The 21,562-nt window shown below is 46.2% G+C and overlaps 1 protein-coding gene across 7 annotated transcripts in view; it reads right to left on the bottom strand.

Annotated features, from left to right (window-relative positions):
- Atp2b3 (ATPase plasma membrane Ca2+ transporting 3) overlaps positions 1–21,562 on the bottom strand; it is a 67,463-nt gene that overhangs the window by 16,741 nt on the left and 29,160 nt on the right. For 4 of the 7 annotated variants that reach the window (XM_021152982.3, XM_085838155.1, XM_029473504.2 and 1 more), the window contains exons 7-19: positions 19,751–19,792; positions 18,208–18,372; positions 17,368–17,582; positions 16,581–16,823; positions 15,570–15,811; positions 11,431–11,665; positions 8,565–8,744; positions 8,355–8,442; positions 7,445–7,551; positions 6,176–6,367; positions 2,927–3,140; positions 2,427–2,638; positions 919–1,026 (exon numbers count right to left, since the gene is read on the bottom strand). In XM_021152982.3, coding sequence (XP_021008641.1) covers positions 919–1,026; positions 2,427–2,638; positions 2,927–3,140; positions 6,176–6,367; positions 7,445–7,551; positions 8,355–8,442; positions 8,565–8,744; positions 11,431–11,665; positions 15,570–15,811; positions 16,581–16,823; positions 17,368–17,582; positions 18,208–18,372; positions 19,751–19,792 — 2,243 coding nt within the window. The remainder of the gene's footprint in view (positions 1–918; positions 1,027–2,426; positions 2,639–2,926; positions 3,141–6,175; positions 6,368–7,444; positions 7,552–8,354; positions 8,443–8,564; positions 8,745–11,430; positions 11,666–15,569; positions 15,812–16,580; positions 16,824–17,367; positions 17,583–18,207; positions 18,373–19,750; positions 19,793–21,562) is intronic. The other 3 variants (XM_029473503.1, XM_029473505.1, XM_085838154.1) reach the window with 1 other exon arrangement.

Raw genomic sequence — 21,562 nt, forward strand, 5'->3', positions numbered from 1 at the left:
TAGACTTCAAGAGAGAAAAGACATGCCTTCAGTGTAACTAGAGAGCTATCAGTCTCTAGTAGTTTGCTGTGGCAGCCTGAGCTGATCAAGCCCCAAAGAGAAGTAAGTCCTGGCCATGGCTTCCCAGAACAGTGGTCATGAAGTCTGGAAAAAATGCTTTCAGAGGTCTATTATGCACCAAGGAGGGGACTGGCTTGGTGCCTGAGATTGTACTGGCTGCCAACACCCAAGTGTTGCTTCCTGGACTACACACTGCTCCTTTGGGGTAGCTGCTGCTTTCAGGTCTGCAAGTGTTGTTCTACACTTTCCACTAAGTCAAAACACCTCATTTCTCTTGAGATCTCCTTGACCTACAGATTTTATAGCAGAGTATTGTTTAATTTCAAATATCTTGGGACATTCCAAGCACCACAGGCTGCCCTTCCTTCTATTTTGTTTCTTGTACTGTTAGGTATGGATTCCAGGAGATTATGAAAACTAAGCAAGTGTTCTGTACCCAGATACACTGAGTCCCCTTCACCCTGCTGATTACTTCCTTTTCTATGGCTGAAGGTTCTTAGTTTTAATAATCCCATTTGTCAGTCCCAAATATCCAGGTTTAGGGAGATTGTTTTTTACTTCTACCATGAGAGAGGAAACTGTGGATGATTTTACAGGACAATGTGACATTTCAACTCTATTCTCTCATTCCTGAAGTTGTGACTTGTGACCTTGCCCTCAGGTTATATTATGTCATAGGCCTGAGCCTGAGCACATACCACACACTTTCCAGGTCATAGGTTCCAAGACTGTGAGACAAGGAATTGGAATAATGGGAGGCATAGGTAAAACAGGATGCCTGGCTTCTTACCCACTTTGAGGTCCATCAAGAGAAGCAACCAGAAGGAAAGCCCTGGTGAGAAAGTTGATGACACTCACCTGTCCCCAGACCAGCTCCCCAACACCAACAAACAGGCACCAAAGCCACTGTTCTGTGGACAGTGGGGAACAGCTGAAGGGCTTCCCTCCAAATTGGACAATGACAATCTGGGGGGGAAAATGGAAAGTGGTAGACGGAGTAGCAGTCAAGATAGTTCCTATTTTCTCTCTGTTCGGAATTCTACAAACCTTGCTTTCCAGATTGACTTTGTCTTCCCAGGAGCCAGACCAGCCTGGCCATAGTCAAGGATTTGCTGGCTTCCTATCCCTTGGTGGACCAGCCACATTCTGGGAAATATCTTGGCTTTCTTTTCCAGATTGTTCCCTTTTTTTCTCCCTCAGCAAATGCGTAAAGGTGGCTCCACAGACTAGCTGTCTACAGGGCCAAGGGTATCAGTATGGATCAGCAAGTAGCTTCACATGCTGACACCCACACCCACCTCCCCTCTGTTGCCTCTAGGCTCCAGAAGAGACCCAGTTGTCTGGACCATCTTTCCAGCTTCTGCAAGGCTATTTTCATTTGCCTGCTCTGCATGACCCTTTAGTATAAGAGGTTGTCCTGTCTTGGCCTCCTGCCTTCATTCTTGTCTACTTCAGAGGTAGTTGTACACCCAAGGGTAAGATTTTCAAATGCGGGGCTGGTGAGATGGCTCAGTGGGTAAGAGCACCCGACTGCTCTTCCGAAGGTCCAGAGTTCAAATCCCAGCAACCACATGGTGGCTCACAACCATCCGCAACGAGATCTGGCGCCCTCTTCTGGAGTGTCTGAAGACAGCTACAGTGTACTCATGTATAATAAATAAATAAATCTTTAAAAAAAAAAAGATTTTCAAATGCTAACCAACCAATCCATAGCGTATAACCCGACCATCTCAGGGCCAGGTTCTAGGCCTGTTTACACTTAGTGGTAGGCTGACATGATTTCATGCTAGCCAAGACGAAGTCTGTTGACTCTCTCATTCATTTTGCCCTGGAAATCACAGAACAATTCCCCTGTCAATGGATTCCTTACTGGTACTTTGGAGTGGCCACAAGGTATGACATGCCCTTTTTGGGATCTATGAACAGTGAACTGCATTTCTATGATAGCCATTCCCTGATTTGTGGGACTTAACTATATCTGAAGCTTTGTTTGAAGATACTATATTTTAGAGCATTCATCCCCTTCTGGGAAGTTGAACTGGCCTACCAGCCCACAGTGTTGTAGCAGCCAGTTTAGTATGTCAACCATGTGTACACAAAGAATTTCCTAAATAATCGTCCATAGTTATAGAATACCAAGGAGTTAGGTGCTATCAATGTGGATGGTTGACCCAGAGACAGGTAAGGGAATAATATTTTTAGTGCCATGTGAGCAGGATGGGAGGATAAGGGCCTTCCATAGCTTTCTTGAAGCTAGTAGGTTAGATCAAAGTGAGGCCCAGCAATGTTTGGAAGATTAAGAACCACTGCTCTAGATTCAGGGACAAGGAGGCCAACATAATTTACCCTACTTTTTCATGTCCTACCTGAATTCCAAAGGTGCCCAGGACAATGGTGCAGAAGATGGGGTTGCTGAAGATGCCATCAAAGACATTTCTCTCACCATGGATCTTGCGAGCATTGATCTCATTGAAAAGCTGCATCATGACGAACGTGTTGAAGATGATGGTATAGTGCTCTGACGGTGGTGAGTGCAGAGGTGCATTCCTTCCACTGTCAATGTCAAAGAAAAGCTCTCCTAAAATGAAGAGAGAGGCAGGGGATGAGGAGGGAGGCTCTCCTTGCACCAGTGGCCACCCTCCTATACCATATCTGCCCCAGAGATGTACAGTAGGGCACATCGTGAAGGGTAGCAGAGAGGATGAACCAAGGGTACAAAGCAGGACTGTTCTTTTCAGTCTCTAAGTGCTGTATCCCATCCTGTGCCAGACTGAGGATATAGACAGGGTCTAAATATGAGGCCATGGCAACAGTGTACTGAAAGCCTTGTATATGGGCTGAAATGTATGCTGAAGGTCCAATTTACCAACAAATAGCAGGGTAAAGATAATGGTGAGCTGGTAGACAGCATGTCCAAGGATGTTCTTCATCATGGTGCGTGAGATGAGAGGCTTGTCCCGGCCGTATGGCTTCCGCAGCAGCAGTGACTCAGTTGGGGGTTCCGTTGCCAGGGCAAGTGAGGCAAATGTGTCCATGATTAAGTTCACCCACAACATCTGCACAGCTTTGAGAGGAGAGTCCTGCGGAGATGGGGCAGTCATCCTTCTGGGGGTTGGTCATGCAAGCCCACACAGAGAAACCTTGGGGTGGGTAGGATAGGTAAGCCTGCTACTACTGAGAAGAAACTCAGCTTTGCCAATGTCATGAGTTCATTCCCAGAAGCCTGTCACACACGTTTCCTCAGGTTGGCAGAAGTTTTCCACTGGGCTTTCTGATTCTCACCTATCTCCTTCTCTTCTTGTCTAGTGACCTTAAAGGTGTGGCCTTTGCAGGAACCACAAAGTCTCAACTTAGTTACTAGGGCCTTGAAACCAAAGTCTCTCACCTCATAAGGCAGGAAGAGGGAAAAATGTTGACCCCAACCCACTTTCTTGTCATCCCCAATGATTGTCTCTTTAAAAATCAGCTTCATACTCAAGAAGAAGGAAGACCAAAGTGTGTATACTTCGTTCCTCCTTAAAATAGGGAACAAAATACCCATGGAAGGAGTTACAGAGACAAAGTTTGGAGCTGAGATGTAAGGAAGGACCATCCAGAGACTGCCCCACCCGGGCATCCATCCCATAATCAGCCACCAAACGCAGACACTATGGCATATGCCAGCATGATTTTGCTGAAAGGACCCTAATATAGCTGTCTCTTGTGAGGCTAGGCTAGTGCCTGGCAAATACAGAAGTGGATGCTCACAGTCATCTATTGGATGGAACACAGGGCCCCCTAATGAAGGAGTTAGAGAAAGTACCTAAGGAGCTGAAGGGATCTGCAACCCTATAGGAGGAACAACAATATGAACTAACCAGTACCCCCAGAGCTGTGTCTCTAGTTGCATATGTGGCAGAAGATGGCCTAGTCGGCCATCATCGGGAAGAGAGGCCCTTGGTCTTGCAAAGATTATATGCCCCAGTACAGGGGAATGCCAGGGCCAGGAAGTGGGAGTGGGTGGGTAGGGAAGCTGGGCGGGGGGAGGGTATAGGGGACTTTTGAGATAGCATTTGAAATGTAAATGAAGAAAAAAATATAATAAAAAATTGTTTTTGAAAAAAAAGAATCAGCTTCACAGGGTCCAGATGTACAAGAGCATAGATGGAGTCAATGAAATAAAATGAGCAGATGAGCATCTCCAATGCTGGTGAGGCAATGGGAAGTGGCTGCTAATGGGTGTGAGGATTCCTCTGGGGACCATGAGAATATTCTGAGAGCAAATAGAGGTGATGGTTGCGCAATACTGAATATACCAACCCATGCAATTGTGTACGTTCAAATGGTTAGGGTGGTTATTATGATGTTATTCATATGTGACTTAGATATCAAGAAAAAGTCCTTGAAGGGCTAGAGAGTTAGCTCAGATAGCAAAGTGCTTGTCTACAAGCATGAGAACCTAAGCTCAACATCTAGAACCTATGTCAAATAAGTTTGGCACAGTGGTGTGAATTTGTAATCTCAGGGATGGGGAGATGAAGATGTGAAGATTCCTAAAGCTTGCTACCCAGCTAAACTGTCCAAATCCGCGAGGCTGGGCACTTACTGAAAGGCTGTCTCTCAAAAAACAAAAACAAAAACAAAACAAAACAAAAAACCAAACCAAAACAACAACAACAAGGTAGATAGCTTCCAAGGAAAACCAGAGATTGACTTTTGACCTCTACATAAACATGAATACATATGTATCCACACCTTGCCAACACAGAGACTTTCATGTGTACACACTTGTGCATGTGAGCACACACATCCTTGAAACAGCCAAGCTGATCAGCAAAACCAGTTAAGTGCTTGGTAACAATAAAGTCAACCATTCCTAACAAGAAATCAGTAAATTCTGCCCTCCAGCCAATGGGGAGGATAAAATCATTGAGAAAGGAGAAATCTAGCCAGGTAGTGGTGACACATACTTTTAATCCCAACACTCAAGAGGTAGAGGCAGGTGAATCTCTGTGAGTCCCAGGCCAGCCTGATCTACATAGTGAGTTTTAGGACAGGCGAATCTGTGAAGGCCAGAGGACAACTTGCATGAGTAACTTCTCTCTTTCTACCTGGTGGGTCTCAGGGAACTGAACTCGGGCCATTGAACTGAGTAAACAGAGAAAAAAAACCCAAAACTTTGGAAAGAAACCAAACCAAACCAAACCAATAAAACAACAACAAAACCACCACCAGCAGCAGCAGCAGCAGCAGCAAAAACAACAACAAAAACAAAGCAAAGCAAAAAAAAAAAAAATCCCCAGAAAGAAAGAAAGAAAGAAAAAAGAAAAAGAAAGAAAGGGGAACTCTGGAGATCCTCTGTGACTCAGCCATTGTACTCCCAGATCTAGACCCAAGAGAGTGGAAGGCATATGCTCACTGAAACTTGGACATGAGTGTTCTTAATGAAGTGGAAGTAGGCCAAAGATTGGTCAGTGGATTAATGATAAACAAAATGAGACCTATTGGACTATTATACAGCTATGAAAATGAATAAATCACTGGCCGAAGCTGCAACATAGATTATTCTTGAAAACATTCTGAATGAGATGCTGAGTGCAAAGGCTACATATGTGGAACCAGCAAAGTGGCACAGTGGATAAAGGTGCAAACATATGGCCCGGGTTCAATTCCCTGGGGCTGACAGGGTAGAAAGAGAAAGCTTACTCATGCAAGTTGTCCTTTGGCCTCCACATGTGCTCTGTAGCACATACATGTGCCAAGTCCCCTTTACAACAAAGCAACCCAAAGGTTACATGTCATTTTATTCCACTGATACAAAATGTCTACAGCAGGTAAATAGAGACAGAAAAAAGTGGAAGTTGTCAGGTGCTTAGAGGGGGATGTGGAATAATTGCTAGTAGGTGAAAGGTCTCCTTTGGGATGGGTGAATGTATTCTGGAACTAGATGGTAGTGGTGATTGTATGACATTGTGAATATAGTAAAAAGTTTACTAATTGGTTACCATGATCAGTTAAGATTTTTGGTATGTGAGTTTGATTTCAATTAAAAGAATCTGCAGCAAAGAAAACACTTGTTCTCAATATGGCCCTATTTAAGTCCATACTACTGCCCGTAGAAACCCCTGGTGCCCACCTGAGTAATGCAGGCACCCGTGAAGGCCACAATCACAGCTACCACGTTGACTGTCAACTGAAACTGCAGGAACTTGGAGATGCTGTCATAGACATTGCGGCCCCACATGACCGCCTTGACAATGCTGGTGAAGTTGTCATCAGTCAGAATGATGTCAGAGGCCTCCTTGGCCACATCAGTGCCTGCAATGCCCTGGGGGATGACACACAAACACAGTGCCTATTTCTCAGTCTCTTTTTGGCCACCCAGCCCACCTGGGGTGGTTCCATGCCTTTCTCTTTTAAATAAGATCCTAGTGAAATAGTACTTGTTTTAATCTAATATCCTATGCTGCAAACTGCATGATATCACTTGTGGCTGTGAGGGGGCCTTTGCTACTAAACAACATAGTTGCTAACAACGTAGACATCCATAGAGCCTTCCACAATGCCCAGCTGTCATTGGGTGGCTACTCGCCAGCTGTTGCTCTGGCTATTTGATAAAGCTCTGAGAAATGTGGGCTGTATAGGTAGAGTAAAGGGCCCATCATTTGGCTACGTGGCAGATTCTTGCTTCTCCACCACGCAAGCTTGGGCACAGCAATACATATCAAATCTGTGCAGACCTTACCTACCCCATCTTGGTCTTGGTCTTGGCCTTGTGACACCAGCCACTCTGGGAAGCTCAACTTGCTCTGTCCTCCCAGTTGTGAGGCCCAGGAACTACTCCACCCAATGACTACACCAAATGTGGACTGAGTGAAAAGGTCTTCGTTTCTGCTAGAGTTGGGAAAGATGACACAAGGCTCCTGCCCCCTATGTGTTGGGGTCATGGTTCATCATGTGGGCAGTGCCTAGAAGGCACTGCTCACCAAGAAGAGCTAGATCTATAGGAACAGAAGGAGAGAAACCAGAGGAAGAACCCTCTGTGGTCTCTGCTCATCACTCTTGGGGCCAGAGGTTACTTGGAGAGGACTGAGAAAAGATGATTGTGGGCAGATGCCATGGTTGACAAGCCACTGTTCACTGTTCCTCCCTTTCTTCAGTGGTGCAGTTGGGTTCCACTGTCACCTCTGACGTATTGACACCAAATATCTTTAAACAAATCACATAATGCATTCATTAATGATCAGATCCCATACAGTCCCAAATGGTCAAGATATGAGAGAAGGAAGCTTCTAGCACTCTGTCACCTGCCCTGACACTGGCTCTCCACTTTCTGATGCCAACTTAAGTCCAGGAGACAGGATTTCATTTGTGTGATGAACTGGTTTGGTACCAAGTGGCTTACCATGGCGAAGCCCACATCTGCCTTTTTGAGGGCTGGCCCATCATTGGTGCCATCTCCAGTCACAGCCACCACCTGCCGCTGCTCACCAGTCGTGCTGTCAATAATGCCTGGAACACAGAGTGTATCAGGGTAAGGCTATATGCCAGAGGTTGGTATGGGTTGCTTCTGTTGCTCCAGGTTACTTATGGGATCAAGGCTCCTGGCTTTATTGTGATAGCTTCACCTTCCTATTTCCACCAAGGTCTTTTGCTCACTAACACAGACCAGCATGATTTGATAGAAAGGAAGGTCTATCATTGCCTGAATTAGATGATTGTCTCCCTGTTCCGGGCCTCAGTTTCCCCATTTGTTCCAATGGAGGGCAGCCTTTATGAGCCATTCTTTTTTTTAATTAGGTATTTTCCTCAATTACATTTCCAATGCTATCCCAAAAGTCCCCCATACCCTCCCTCCCACTTCCCTACCCACCCACTCCCACTTCTTGGCCCTGGCGTTCCTCTGTACTGAGGCATATAAAGTTTGCAAGACCAATGGGACTCTCTTTCCAGTGATGGCCTACTAGGCCATCTTCTGATACATATGCAGCCAGAGACACGAGCTCTGGGGGGTACTCGTTAGTTCATATTGTTGTTCCACCTATAGGGTTGCAGACTCCTTTAGTTCCTTGGATACTTTCTCTAGCTCCTCCATTGGGGGCCCTGTGATCCATCCAATAGCTGACTGTGAGCATCCACTTCTGTGTTTGCTAGGCCCCGGCATAGCCTCACAAGAGATTTATGAGCCATTCTTAGTTGGAATTTTTCTAGTCATTGGTTCTAAGCTCTTCCAATCAAGAACCCAAGAGCAAGTGACAACATGCAGGGATGCCAGATATAGCCACATGTTGAAGAGGGTGAACAAAGTTGGTTACCTTTAACCAGAGTATGTTTATCAGTGGGAGATGACCGGGCAAGCACCCGCAGCTTGGGCCACACTTTGTCCAGCCGCTCCTGTTCAATCTGGAGGAAATAAGAGAGACATCAGAGTCTAGACTGAAGACAGGCACTGTGGCTGGGATGACTAGGAAGCTAGCAGAGGGATGGGGAAAGCAGAAGCTCAGGACAGAGATGCAGGGAGCTACCTCGCCTTTCTCATTTCGAATTCTTCTGTTGAATTCCTTCCCCTCCAGGCACAGGAAGTCCTCTCCTGGCTGGATGATGCCACACTTAGCTGCAATAGCCCGGGCAGTGTTGATGTTGTCTCCAGTCACCATACGGACTGTGATGCCAGCACGCTGGCATTTTCGAATGGCTTCAGGGACCTGGGAGATATAAGAGTGATGGGTGGGCCTGGCAAGACAATCCCATATTTTGTGTTTGGTACAGATCTGCAGGATCCCAAGTCCCAGCAAATCTATCAGTACAGTGAACCCTATGGTTCCAGTTCAGGGTTCTTGGAGTGTGGTGTGAAGGAGTTCCGAGGATGGTCTACAGTGGGCAGGTACTGTGTGTGGGCAGGTACTCTCCCCAGCCCACTAGCCAACTGTCTCCTGCCATCTCCTTCACTGTGCCTGGCCACAGAAATGAGCAGTTATGTAGACCTAGCTATGAATGTTTCCCTCTCTTGTCTAGGTTGTTTTTGTTGTTTTTTTGATATAGAACTCAACTATTTTCCTCAGGAATTAATCTTTGTCTCAGCTGTAGATTTTACACAATCTATTCAGTAAAGGAAGTGGAACATTACTTGGGGTTACAATGCATGCATTTCTTTTTCAAATAGTGTAGCATTCTAGAACTAAGGAAAAAGAAAGAGAACTTCCAAGCACAAAGCACAAAACAAGCCAACAGGGTGGGAAGCCATGAGACCAGCCTAGGGGTTTTAACATCATTCCAGTAGTGGGCAGATGGAATGGGCAGTTTCCAAACATGATATGTGTGGCTCTTCAGGCCCTGGAGATGCAGAAGGGACAAAACAGGCAAGATGGAATAGCATAGGTGGGGAGGAGGGCCAGTTTAGAGTTTGAAGAATTGAATGAGGCAAGGCCTAGGTCTGTGAATTCTTTAGTGAGTGCCCTGCGGACCTGAGGAGGAAAGAATGTAGGAGGTATCTAGATCTAGACTACTCCTCTGACCTATGGAGACTAGAGAAGGTAGGGTGGGCACAGATGGACAGAGCAGTTTGGGGATAGGCAGTAAGCAAATAGAGGGTGGTGAGCAAGAGCAGAGGAGTCTCTACTTAAGGCTTTGACAGTGATCCAATAATCAAAGCCAGAACTGTCAAGTGACAGAGAAGGACATGCCTTGAGCAAAGTCTAGCTGTGATAGTTCACCCCCCCCCCCCCGCCGTGTGTGCTTTTGTGTGTGTGTGTGTGTGTGTGTGTGTGTGGTGTCTCCTTATACTAAATCTCAAGAACACATCCTGTTCTCTTAAGGTCTTAAGGTGCTGCATAAGACCTTCAGTAAAGTGAACTTCCTGTCAATCAGGAGAATGAGGCAGCTCTTCAGCTTCATTTCCCAAAGTGGCTGGAAGCCTTCTTCTTTGATGCTGCCAAGTGACCATAATGAGCCTAAGAGCTAGGACCTTGGCAAAGGTTCACCCCAGAATCCAGATGCAGCCACTACTCCAAGGCCTACCCACATATGCAGTCTCTAAGCTCTTCGTCCCCTAGCCAGGTGGTAGGAACACTTCCTCCAAAGGACACCCACCTTTGTAGAGCAGCCTGTTCCCTCCTTGTCTATTGTGACCCATTCCCTATCTTATCAAGTCCCCCCATATCACAGCAGGGAGTAGAGGCCTGTAGAAGTTCCCAGGTCCACTCCAGTCCATCTGCTGGACTTTCTATGGACATAGTTCTCTGTCTCCCTCTGGTGGCTATCCTGTACTTTCCAGAGCCCAGCAAATTTGACTAAGACCCATGGAGGCTTCCCTTGTGCTTGCCTCAGAATCAGGACCTGATGTCAGGTCTCCCCAGTAACTTTATGGCGGAACTCCCTCTCAACCACTTTAAGCCACAGAGGAACTGACCTTTTCCCCTGGACCGCTGAAATAGGCTCTTCGTGTCCTGAGTTTCTACCCTGGACTCCCCAAGGTACTCACTGAGGTTGGGTCCTCGTTATATCTTTCTCAACATGTATCTGTGTTTCACATTTTCTGAGGTGAAAAATCTTCAAAATTATCACTGCACAGCTGGCTCCAGGGCTCACTCTGCTGCCAGCCCAAGCTAGGCCTGTTGCGCTCACTGTGTTCCTCACTCCATCCCCAACTGAGTACAGGGGTGTTCTGCTGATAGTGACCCATGCCTACTCTTTACATTCAGGGAATATTTGTTTTAGAACTGAATGTCTTTGCTTTGTGATCCTTTATGCAAAGCTTCTTTCTCATCCCCTGTCAGAGCCAAAGCTCCAGGCTAATGGGCAGGATCAAGTAGTCTAACATGAGGTGGATACCAACAGACAGGACTGGGAAGATAGAGGGCTCTTTCACACTATTTTCTTGAGGATCTGTTCACAAAAATCTCCCATCTTTAAAGACCAGCAAATATAACCATCACACAAAAAGTGCTCAAGTCAAAGGCTTTAGTGACTTCCCAATGTCAAGGCCACCAAAGACATCCCTTTCCATTTTGTGTTTGCTTCAGCCACATGATCCTTGAGATCTACCCCCCCCCCCATTTTGCCTCTATCACAGCTGCAAACTTCCATAGGTTCCACAGAATTCCCATAGGTCAAGGACAAGAGAGCTTGGCAAGGGGATCAAAAGCACTAAGGAAGCGCCCATGGCCTTGAGAGACTCCAAGTCTCTGTTTTCCATGCTGCTTTATCTATAAATAGGACAGGAAGAGGTGTAAGATCTAGGAATGTGGGAGAAAGAGGCTCTTGCCATGTGTGTTTGTGTTCCAAGCCTACAGTGTACAGATCCAGTGTGGAAAAAGCTACCCTGCTACGTACTGGACAACCTTGAACCTGGGGAATAGTTACTAGAGCAGCTTCCAGAAAGAGGGCAGCTACCTCAGGTCGCACAGGGTCCTCGATGCCCACAACAGCTATGCAGGTAAGGTCACCAACCACCTCATTCTCATTGTCCCAATCAGGCTCCTGGATAGCAGAGAAGTCCCTGTAGGCAATGCAGATGGTGCGGAGGCCATCACAAGCCATAGGCTCAATGATCTTCTTCACCATATCATCCCGGTCCCGAGGACGAAATCCTCGGAGTTCACCATTGCTGTTTAAGATGTTTGTACACCTGGGGCAGGGCAGGGGTAGTGGGGTAGGTAGGGACAGGGAGTGAACAAAAGGAAACAGTGCCAGTCATACTGGATTAGGATGGGACCTTAGCCAATGATATTATTAAAAAACAAACCAACAAACAAACACACATATAAAAAAAACAGGATGCAGAGGTGCACAGACAGGGGAGAAGAGCATGTGATCACAGTTGGGAAACTGGAGGGATGCAGCTGCATACTAGCAGCAGAATTTGAGAGAGGCAAAGAAAGATGCCCTCTTCCCACCCTAAGAGAGAGCACACAACTTAGAGCACACCTTGACTTTAGGTTTCCGGCCACCAGGAATTTAAGGTAATAAATTTATGGTGTGTGTGTGTCTGTGTGTGTGTATTTGTGTAAAAGCCAGAATGAATTAGATTATTGTTCCTTAGTTGTTGTTATTTGTTTGTTTTGTTTTTGAGACAGCCTCTCCCTGACCTAGAGCTTGCCAAGTAGGGTAGGCTAGCTGGGCAGAGAGCCTCAAGGAATAACCTATCTCTGCTCTGGCTTACCAGGGTTGGAATTACAAGATTTTTACATGGCTTCTGGGCAAAAATTTTACCAATTCAGTTGTCTCATCTGTCTAAGATTTACATTATCTTAAGCCATCATCAGGTCTAGGGCCATTTGTTACAGCAACCTGTGAACACTCAGGCTAAGGGACCCAGGCAAGAGATGGCAGCCTGAGGCTTACTGTAGCTTTCCTACAGTCTCTTTAGGACCAAGGAGTGGAATGTATGTGAAAGAAACCCCACTTTACGGTCGCACATGGCTGTTGTCCCTGCACTTAAGAAGCTAAGGCAGGGGCTGTAGAGATGGCTTAGTGGTTAAGAGCACTGACAGCTCTTCCAGAGATCCTGAGTTCAATTCCCAGCAACCACATGGTGGCTTACAACCATCTGTAATGGGATCTGATGTCCTCTTCTGGTGTGACTGAAGACAGCTACAATGTATTCATATACATTAAACAAATAATATTTTTTTAAAAAAAAAGCTAAGGCAGGAGAACCTGGGAGTTCCAAGCTAGCCTGAGCTACATAGTGGAGAGTCTGTTTCAAAGAACAAACCAAATGGGGACTGAAGAAATGTCTCAGAGGATCAAGGTGCTTGGTTCCTGCCCGATGACCTGAGCTCAATCCTAAGGACCCACATGGTAAAGGGAGAGAACAGACTTCCTTGTCCTGTGACTTCCACTTGTGTGTACACATGCATGTGCACATGACGCACACACATGAACTCACACAAACAATAAATAAAGTAGGAGCTAGGGAGATGGCTCAACTGTTTAGAGCACTGGCTGCTCTTCCAGAGGATAGGATTTTGATTCCCTGTACCTGCATAATTATCTTTAAGCCCAGTTCTCAGGGAATCTGATGCCCCCCTTCTGGATTCCATGGGTACTGTATGCATGTGGTGCACAGAAATATGTGTAGTACAGACATACAAACAAGCAAAATCCTCACATATGTCAAAAAGTAAAGTAAAATAGGGGACGGAGAGATGGTTAAGAGTACTAGCTGTTCTTCCAGAGGAGCCTGGATTGAATCCTAGCACTCCCATGAAAGCTCGTAACTGCTGTAACCCCAGTTCAAAGTGATCCAATGTCCCTTCTGGCCTCCATGGGCACTGTACACACATGGCATATAGACATACATGTTGACAAGGCATCCATACACATAATTCAACAATAATTTAAAAATGTAATAAGACCAAAGATAAGAACGTAAATATAAAAGCATAAACAGCAAAAAACAGACAAATTGGATTTCATCATGATTTGACACTATCTGTGCATCTACAGACAATGTTGGAAGAGTGAAAAGAGAAAATGATATGTTCGATAAGGACTTAGTAGTCAGTACATAGCAAAGATTTTAAAGCACAAGAAAAAGACAACCCAACTCTCTAGCATGGTCATCCAAACATTTCCTAAGTCCAATCACAAGTTAATCCTAAGTTTTCTTCCACGGGACCAGGTATGGTGAAAGCAGTGATCCTAGTTCTTGGTCCCAGTTTCCTAACCATCGCCTCAGTACAGTTAAGGTAGCAACCAAAGTGAGTTATCACATATATGCCTAGGAACAAAACAGTTGGGTCACAAGACAGTGCCATGCTTAACTTATTATTAATTAATAATATTACATTATTACCAGTGTGTGTGTGTGTGTGTGTGTACATATGTAAGCAGGTATACAAATACATGTATGCACACACATGTGTAGGCCCAAGGTTACCCTGGATACCTTCCTCAATTGCTCTTTACTGTAGTTTTTGGACCGGGTTTTTCACTGAACCTGAAACTCATCCATTCAGCTAGACTGCCTGCCCAATGAACTTCAGTCAACTGTGTGTCTCTCTACCCACCACCACTGCCTCTGCCTTCTATCCATGGACCAAGTAACAGATGTGTGCTACTGCCACTCACAACTTTTACATGAATGCTGGTCTTTTTGCTTGGTGTGGCAGGCACTGAGTAATTGACATCTCCCCAGCCCTGGTAATACTGTTTTATATTTCCATCAGAAACAGAAATATTCTAACATCTTCTCATTTTTAGTGGTATTTCTAATTTTCAAAAAATGTAAATTGAAATTACCAAGAGACCCTACTTTCCACCCAATAGAATGGCAACAACAGCATTAAAGAAAGCCTAGAATGTTCCAAGAGCTTACCAGGTAATTCTGGTGGGAACTCAGAGGACTAGAATGCTAATAGGGATGCAAACGGTAAAACCTGTGCTTGCAAGGTTTCAAATGAGAACAAGGACAATACTGAAAATTGGACCAGAGACCATTTGTGTTATGCTATGGAAAAGATCTTGTCTACACTTTTGCCCATGCTCTCCCACTCAGTGTGAGGTTAAATTTAAAGGTGATAGACTAATTAATCTGGCAGAAGAAATTTCAAGATGGTTCAGCAGGTAAGAGCATTTGCCTTCAAGCCTGATGACCTGAGTTTGACCCCAGGACCCACTTTGTGGAAGGAGATAACCAATGCCCACATTAGTCCTCTGGCTGCTACATATGTTCGCACATGCACATGTGCATGCATGCGCGCGCGCGCGCGCGTGCACACACACACACACACACACACACACACAGAGAGAGAGAGAGAGAGAGAGAGAGAGAGAGAGAGAGAGAGAAGTTGTGTTATAAAGTTCCAGCCAAGGAGCATGTTGCTGAATGATAGTGTCACTTTAGAAGGCCAAGCATTGCACCGATACAATAAGAATGATGTCTAGAGAGAATCTTAGAAATTAGGAAGGCCACAGTTCAGGGATGTAAAAAATACAAATTGTTTTCAAAAACTATGTAGGGTCTCTAAGACTTTTGAGAGGACAGCTCCAGGATACCCTGCTTGTCCCAATCTGTCTAGTGAACTATTTTTTTATTTTTGGATTGTCCCATTCTGTGTAGCCCTGACTGTAGTGAAATTCAATCCATAGACCAGGCTGGACTTGATCCTCAGATCTTCCTTCTGAGTGCTGATATCAAATTTGTGTTGCTACCACTGCCCTGCTAAATAAATATTCTATGAGTTTATTTTTTCCTTTTTTGGTGGTAGGAGGAGGACAAGGCCTCCTTAAGTTTCTCAGATTGGCCTCAAACTCCTAAATTCTGTACTTCCTGCCTCATCATTTGACACAGCTGGGAAGAGAGGTGTTCATCACTGTGCTTAGCTCAAGTATTCTAGTAACAGAAAGCTGATTGACAGTGTATGCCCTATAGAGTTAAGAATGCATACTCAAACCTGTACTTGAATGACCAAGAGCCCGAATGTGGAAACAATCCAGATGTCTGACAGTAGACAACTGGGTGAATCAAATGCTAACTAGCTCCCTGCCATTTGACCCCTGGATCCTTTTTCCTATTACACACTCACTTTTTGAGCAGAATCTCTGAGGCTCCCTTGCTAAAGAGGCGGAAGCCACCATCAGGCATGCGGATAACTGTGCTCATAGACTTGCGAACTGAGTTGAAGGTGTACACTTTGTAAAGCTGATCTTCTGGTATCTGCTCCCGAACAGGCTGGAAGTCACGTTTCAGGTCCAAGACGAAGCCCAGCAGAGCACACTCTGTTTTGTTGCCCACTTGGCGTGGGAGAGCGCCTTCTTTCTCTGGAGGCTGTAGGCAAGAATAATCAGCTTGGCATCAGGGCCCAGAGTACCTTCTGTTCCATCCCCAAGGCCAAGGTTCTCATCCAATTTTGGCCATTGTGTAGCTAGGGGGTTGTGGCATGGAACACAGGGAGGGCACCCATGTTGACTACACAGGCTATGCCCTGTCTGCAAAGTGGCTCTTTATAGGTTTTCCATTATTTACCATGCTTAGAAAGGATGTCTATAGCCCACCTGTCCCACCCAACAGTAAGAGTACTCTGTCAAAAGTTCTTGCTTTTTCTTGTTCTCTAGAGATGGGATCTGTCACTAGCCTAGAGCCCCTAATTCCTACTTGTTTTTGCCTCCCCAGTGTAGAGATTACAAGCAGGCTGTTGCCTAGTTTTTCCTTTCCTTCCTTCCTTCCTTCCTTCTCTCTCTCTCTCTCTCTCTCTCTCTCTCTCTCTTTCTTTCTTTCTTTCTTTCTTTCTTTCAAACATGGGTTCTGGTAAGTGAACTCAAACCTTCATGCTTGTAAAGCAAGCACTTTTAATGACTGAGCCATCTCCTCAACCTTGGTCTTGGCCTTTTCTCCTCTGCTCTGGGTTTCCTTTTATAGTATGGTGGGGGCAAACCCAGAGCTTTATGTTCAGTAGGCAAATTCTTTACCAATACCACTCAGCTACATTCCTAGCAACCCAAAATTTACAAGTGGACCTAATGAACCCCTCAGGGAGGTTTATGCCATGCCACCAGCCCTGCCCCCTTCTCTCATTTGCCCTCCTAGCCATGCTCACTAGAATTTTGGTGGTGTAGGCACTGTTGATGGAGATGGCGTGAACCAGAAGGTCAAGAATCTTGGGGGTCAGGGCGCTGGGAGCTGGAATCTCTTTGTAGTGGGTGTCTCCTAGGTAGGACTGGACCACTGTCATGCGGTTGGTGGTGAGTGTGCCCGTCTTGTCAGAACAGATGGCTGTGGCATTGCCCATGGTCTCACAGGCATCCAGGTGGCGTACCAGGTTATTATCCTTCATCATTTTCTGTAATGGGCAAAGATGGTGTGGGAGATGCTTCAGTTGTTTACTCATAAGGATCAAGGCAATGTGAGTAAGTAACAGTAACAGTCCATTGGGTGACATCGGTCATCTCTGGGCTGGGTGGTAGCAAACTGAGAGAGTAGGGATGTAAGATCCAACAACTTCCATCAGACAGGGAACAGTGAGCTTCCAGGAAGCTACTTGGAAATTATCTTTCAGAGCTCCCTCCCTCTTCAGTTTCCTGCTATCTCTGTTTCCCTCTACACTCCACTGGTTCTTCCTTACTCTCCCATTAGCTCTCAGTGTCCCAGAACCTTTGAGGTCTCTCAGCTTGTTCTCTGCTCCCTTCACTGTGTCTGAGGGTTAGGTGGGTACAGTGGGACCCTTTGCTAGGATGTATTAGTAAAGTCTATCTTGCACAGTACCTTTCTTCCAAAGGCATCCCCAGCCTTCCCTAGTCCCCTCTACACCTAAGATGCCCAATGACATCCCACTCCAGTTTTGGGGTCTGTGTGATGGAATTAATTGTAAGTATTAGTATTATTACCTTGACAGAGTAAGCCAAGGAGATAGTAACAGCAAGAGGCAGGCCCTCAGGGACAGCCACAACCAAAACAGTGACTCCAATAATGAAGAACTTCACGAAGTACTGCACATACACTGGTGTGCACTCTGCCAGCCATACCCGGCCATCCACGACAAAGGTCTCAATCACAAAGTAGAGGACCAGAATGATGACAGTGATAGCAGACATCACCAATCCTGTCCAGCCATGGTAGAGAGGGGGAGAAAAGGAGGGAAGAAAAGTTGAGGACAATGTAGTCATGGCTGGCCTGAGTCCAGTCAGGGCCTTTGCAAGGGGTTGATGGATTTGAGATAAACAATTCGAGACATGACTCTATGGAACAAGAGGTCCCAAGGCAGTCTTTATTCCAGTTTCCCCAGGACAGTGTGATATAAAGAGTAGAAAGCTGAGGATATGAGATATACATCTGGGAGGGGCTAGCCATCTTCAGGTGTTGAGGCTCTGGACAGGAGATTCTTGATAAAGTTAGCAGCCTCTTGACTGTGATGTGGCCAGAAGCCTTGAGTCAGGGAGTCTGCTAGTTAATATGTAAGTGTGTGACTTAGGCCACACTGGGGGGGGGGGGCGGGGAGGGTGGTACCCAGAACTTGATAGTCATGTTTAACTTTGGCTTGCATCTCTGGCCCTATAGTATATGCCACACTCTTCTGGAATACTATCCACCTCTCTGCACATGAACTTGCCTTAGAGCCAGGACAATCAATATTCTGTTCCTTGCATTCATAGCATCTGGAACTGATACTACTTCCAGGAGCCCAGTGTCCTCCAGGTTCCTGCCCTGCTGCCTCTGCCTGAACCTACCTGCTTTCCCAATCTGCACAGCCAGTTTTGTGAGCTTTCCTTGCAGGACTGACTTCTCCTTCTTGGGTATGTTGGCTTTCTTCTTTTCCCGCTCCTCCATTTCCCCACCCTCGGCGCTCTTCAGGGGTTGCATTTCCATGGCAACAGCCCCATCCTGCTTCTTAGCTGTACATAAAGGAAATCCTTGGATGATGTTAAAGCCTAGCATGGGTAAAGGGGCTACAAAGAACTATCACAGGAAATACATGTCTCATCATATGGGATTTAATGGAGCACTTTTAATGTCAAGTTTTGCAAAGGGAATCTGTAGGCTTTCCTCTGTTGCATCCTAAGCCCAGGACCTCCTGAGGTAGGCAGGTAACTGCAGCATTGTCCTAGGTGGGACAGAGAGATGGTTCTTTTGTGGGAAGGGTGGACAGACACCAGCACAAAGAACTTGTGCACAGGCAAGGTGGCCAGTCCTGGAATGCCCCAAATCTCAATACCTGAGAGAAGTCCTGTGGTTGGTCCAAAGAATGTTCTGGAGCCAAAATCTGACTCATTTGACTACAAATGTTCAAGCCACCCCAACTTTCCCCACCAGGGACACTAAGGAGTTCTTAGTATGAACTCCTCTTAGCCCAGGAATCCTTGATCAAATTGCCTCCTCCCAAGTGCTCTCAGGCAACCTTGTTCTGTCCTGATCTTTCCCTACCCCCTCTTAGATCAGGGGGCTCCCCTCATTCCTTCTTTTTAGCTCCTCAATTTTCATTCTTGCTGCTTTTGTGGAGGTGACATGGATGCCCCAAGTAATCAGACCCCCACACTTACTTCCTCCACTCTTCTTAAGATAACTGCTGCTTGACCTAGTAGTTGTGGGGGTACCCCCTGTTTTTTTCTCATTATACATCCCTTCACCTCATCTGGTATCCCAAAGCCACTTACCAGAGCTCTTTCCTCCTAGCAGCCTTGAGGACATGCCTGACCCTGTCTAGCTGTGTCACTCTAGCTTTGAGTCTCTGCCTATTGTTATCCCACTAAGCAAGGATCGCAGCCATCAGAATGCCTCCTTTACCCAAAGCCCCACCAGTCTCAGTTATCTTCCAGGCTCCAGCTGACTCTCCTTACCTGGGATCCTCACAGGACTAGCACCCAGGGATCTTGACAAGTTACCCTCTCTATGCCTCAGATTCATCATCTGGTCAAAGTGGTCCCAGGGTGTCCATTCATGGGTAATTCTCATTTGTGAACAAGCTCAAGCCATGCTTGATGGCCTTGGTACTGACCAGCTGTTTTCCAGGTGGCCCGTCTAGGCTTCAGGAAAGCAGTGTCTGGTAGAAGCAGCCTCCAAGGATGTCTCCTTCACTGCCAAGCCAGTATGGGACTTTGGGGCCCACTCACCTGCCTTTAGGTGCTACTTCTGCCCTGGTAGCAGGTAGTCCCTCCCCATTCCCCCTTGTCCCCCTCCTCCCCCAGGCTCTTCAGCTGCCCTGAGCCATGCACACACACGCACACGCACACACACACACACACACACACACACACACACACACACACACGTTACCTCTGGTTTGGCTACTGTCCATCGCCCCATCCTGCTGCTTGCCTACAATGGAAGAGGAATGACAGACACGGAGAGACTTGAGAACACCTGTGTGGCCATGACATACACAGAAGCACAGGAGAGTAGGGGGAGCTTGGACATATATGGCAATTTGTGCCTATATGGGGCAGAGGAGGGAAGGAGATGCCCAATTGCTGGTAGTTCTGAACTTGCCTAAGAAGGGGCTTTCTTTATGCTCTATTCCAGGACCAAGCCCTGTCCAGTGTTTTCTTGACCTTAGCCCCACAACTGAGTTTCTAAAGCCAGTCCTGGATGGGCCCCAGGTCAGGTAAAGTATCTATGGACAGTTTCTGGAAGGCCCATTGCCCTAAGTGGGTCCTCTCCTTAAATGTCTGATCTTTTGTACCCAACAGGAGGCAACTCCCAAGCCCTTCACCAACCCAATTCTTCTACTCTTCTCTCAGACCACTGATAGCAAGTATGCGTGTTTTAATGGGATAAGGGCTCTGTCTGTTTGAGGGTCCTGTTGAGTATACTCAAACTATGGGTCCAGGCCACTGTGCAGAGGAGGCCTAAGTATTGGGCACCTAGCAGCACTAGGGAAAAGGTGCAAAGACTGGGCTCCAGGTGGCTCTGTCTGAAGCCTCAGGTTTGATACAGCCCACAGTGATAGCCACTCTTTCTAAGGGCTGCACAGCTCCAGTGGCAGTTAGAGGAATTTATGTGGGAGACACATCTGCCCTAGCCCCTATTTAGGGAGGAATCTGCCAACATAGGATCAATTCCAATCCAGTAGCTCATGTCATTAGAGACTCAAAGGACAGACTTGGTGTCAGATAGCTTCTAGACAATGGGACACATTGGGTCTGGGGTCCCAAGAATGAAAGAGACACTTGCAACCAGAAGTATGGCATATATTGGACCCTCTGTGCATGTTTGGAGTAGTTTAGAGGTGAGGGAGAGTTCTTATATTTCTCTCTCTCTCTCTCTCTCTCTCTGTGTTCATGTCATATATATATGTATATGTATATATATATATATATATATATATATATATATGTGTGTGTGTGTGTGTGTGTGTGTGTGTGTGTGTGTGTGTCTGCCTGTCCATGCCAATGGACATTGAGGCCTCTGGATCTGCAATTGCAGGTAGTTACAGCCCAATGAGGTGCTGGGAAGCAAAGTGCTCCTAACCACAGAGCATCTTTCCAGTTTCATGAAGGAGACAAACTTCTAGGAGTAGAAGAGAGAGAGATACTCATGGATACAGAAGGACAATGAAATGACAGCAGGACACAATGAGTAAGTTCTATATCTGTAGACATCTAAGAGAAGGTTGACTATAACGCCAACCTGCGGGGGGGGGGGGAGAGCATGAGCTCCAGAGGATGGAGGAAGAGAGGTTTGGGAGCATTCCTAATAGAGGTAGCTTGGAATAAAGCAGAACATGCAAGGTGAGGGAGGGGCTCTGGAAGAAAAGAGTAGGAATCATTTTAAGAGGCAGGAATAGAGAATAAGGGTGGCAGACTGACAGGGAGCAACTTCAGAGCATAACCAATGAGTTGACAGAACCACAGGAATAAGTGAGATGGTAGAAGAGGCCCTCAGCGTACTCCTCCAGGAAGCTGGTCCACTCTAACTCCCTAGGTCTTACAACTTAGGAGTGTTATAGAAGTGCAAATAGCCTGTGGGAGTATCTAGATGAGGAAAAATCAAGTTCAAGGAGGAGGGAAGGGCCTAGGACCAAGCTGTGAAGAATATTTAAGGGACAGAGCAGGAGCTCAGGAGATTGGAAAGGTAATACAGGTGATG

Source organism: Mus caroli, unplaced genomic scaffold (assembly GCF_978045245.1).
Source record: "Mus caroli unplaced genomic scaffold, Mus_caroli_1 scaffold_5, whole genome shotgun sequence".
Lineage (NCBI taxonomy): Eukaryota > Metazoa > Chordata > Mammalia > Rodentia > Muridae > Mus > Mus caroli.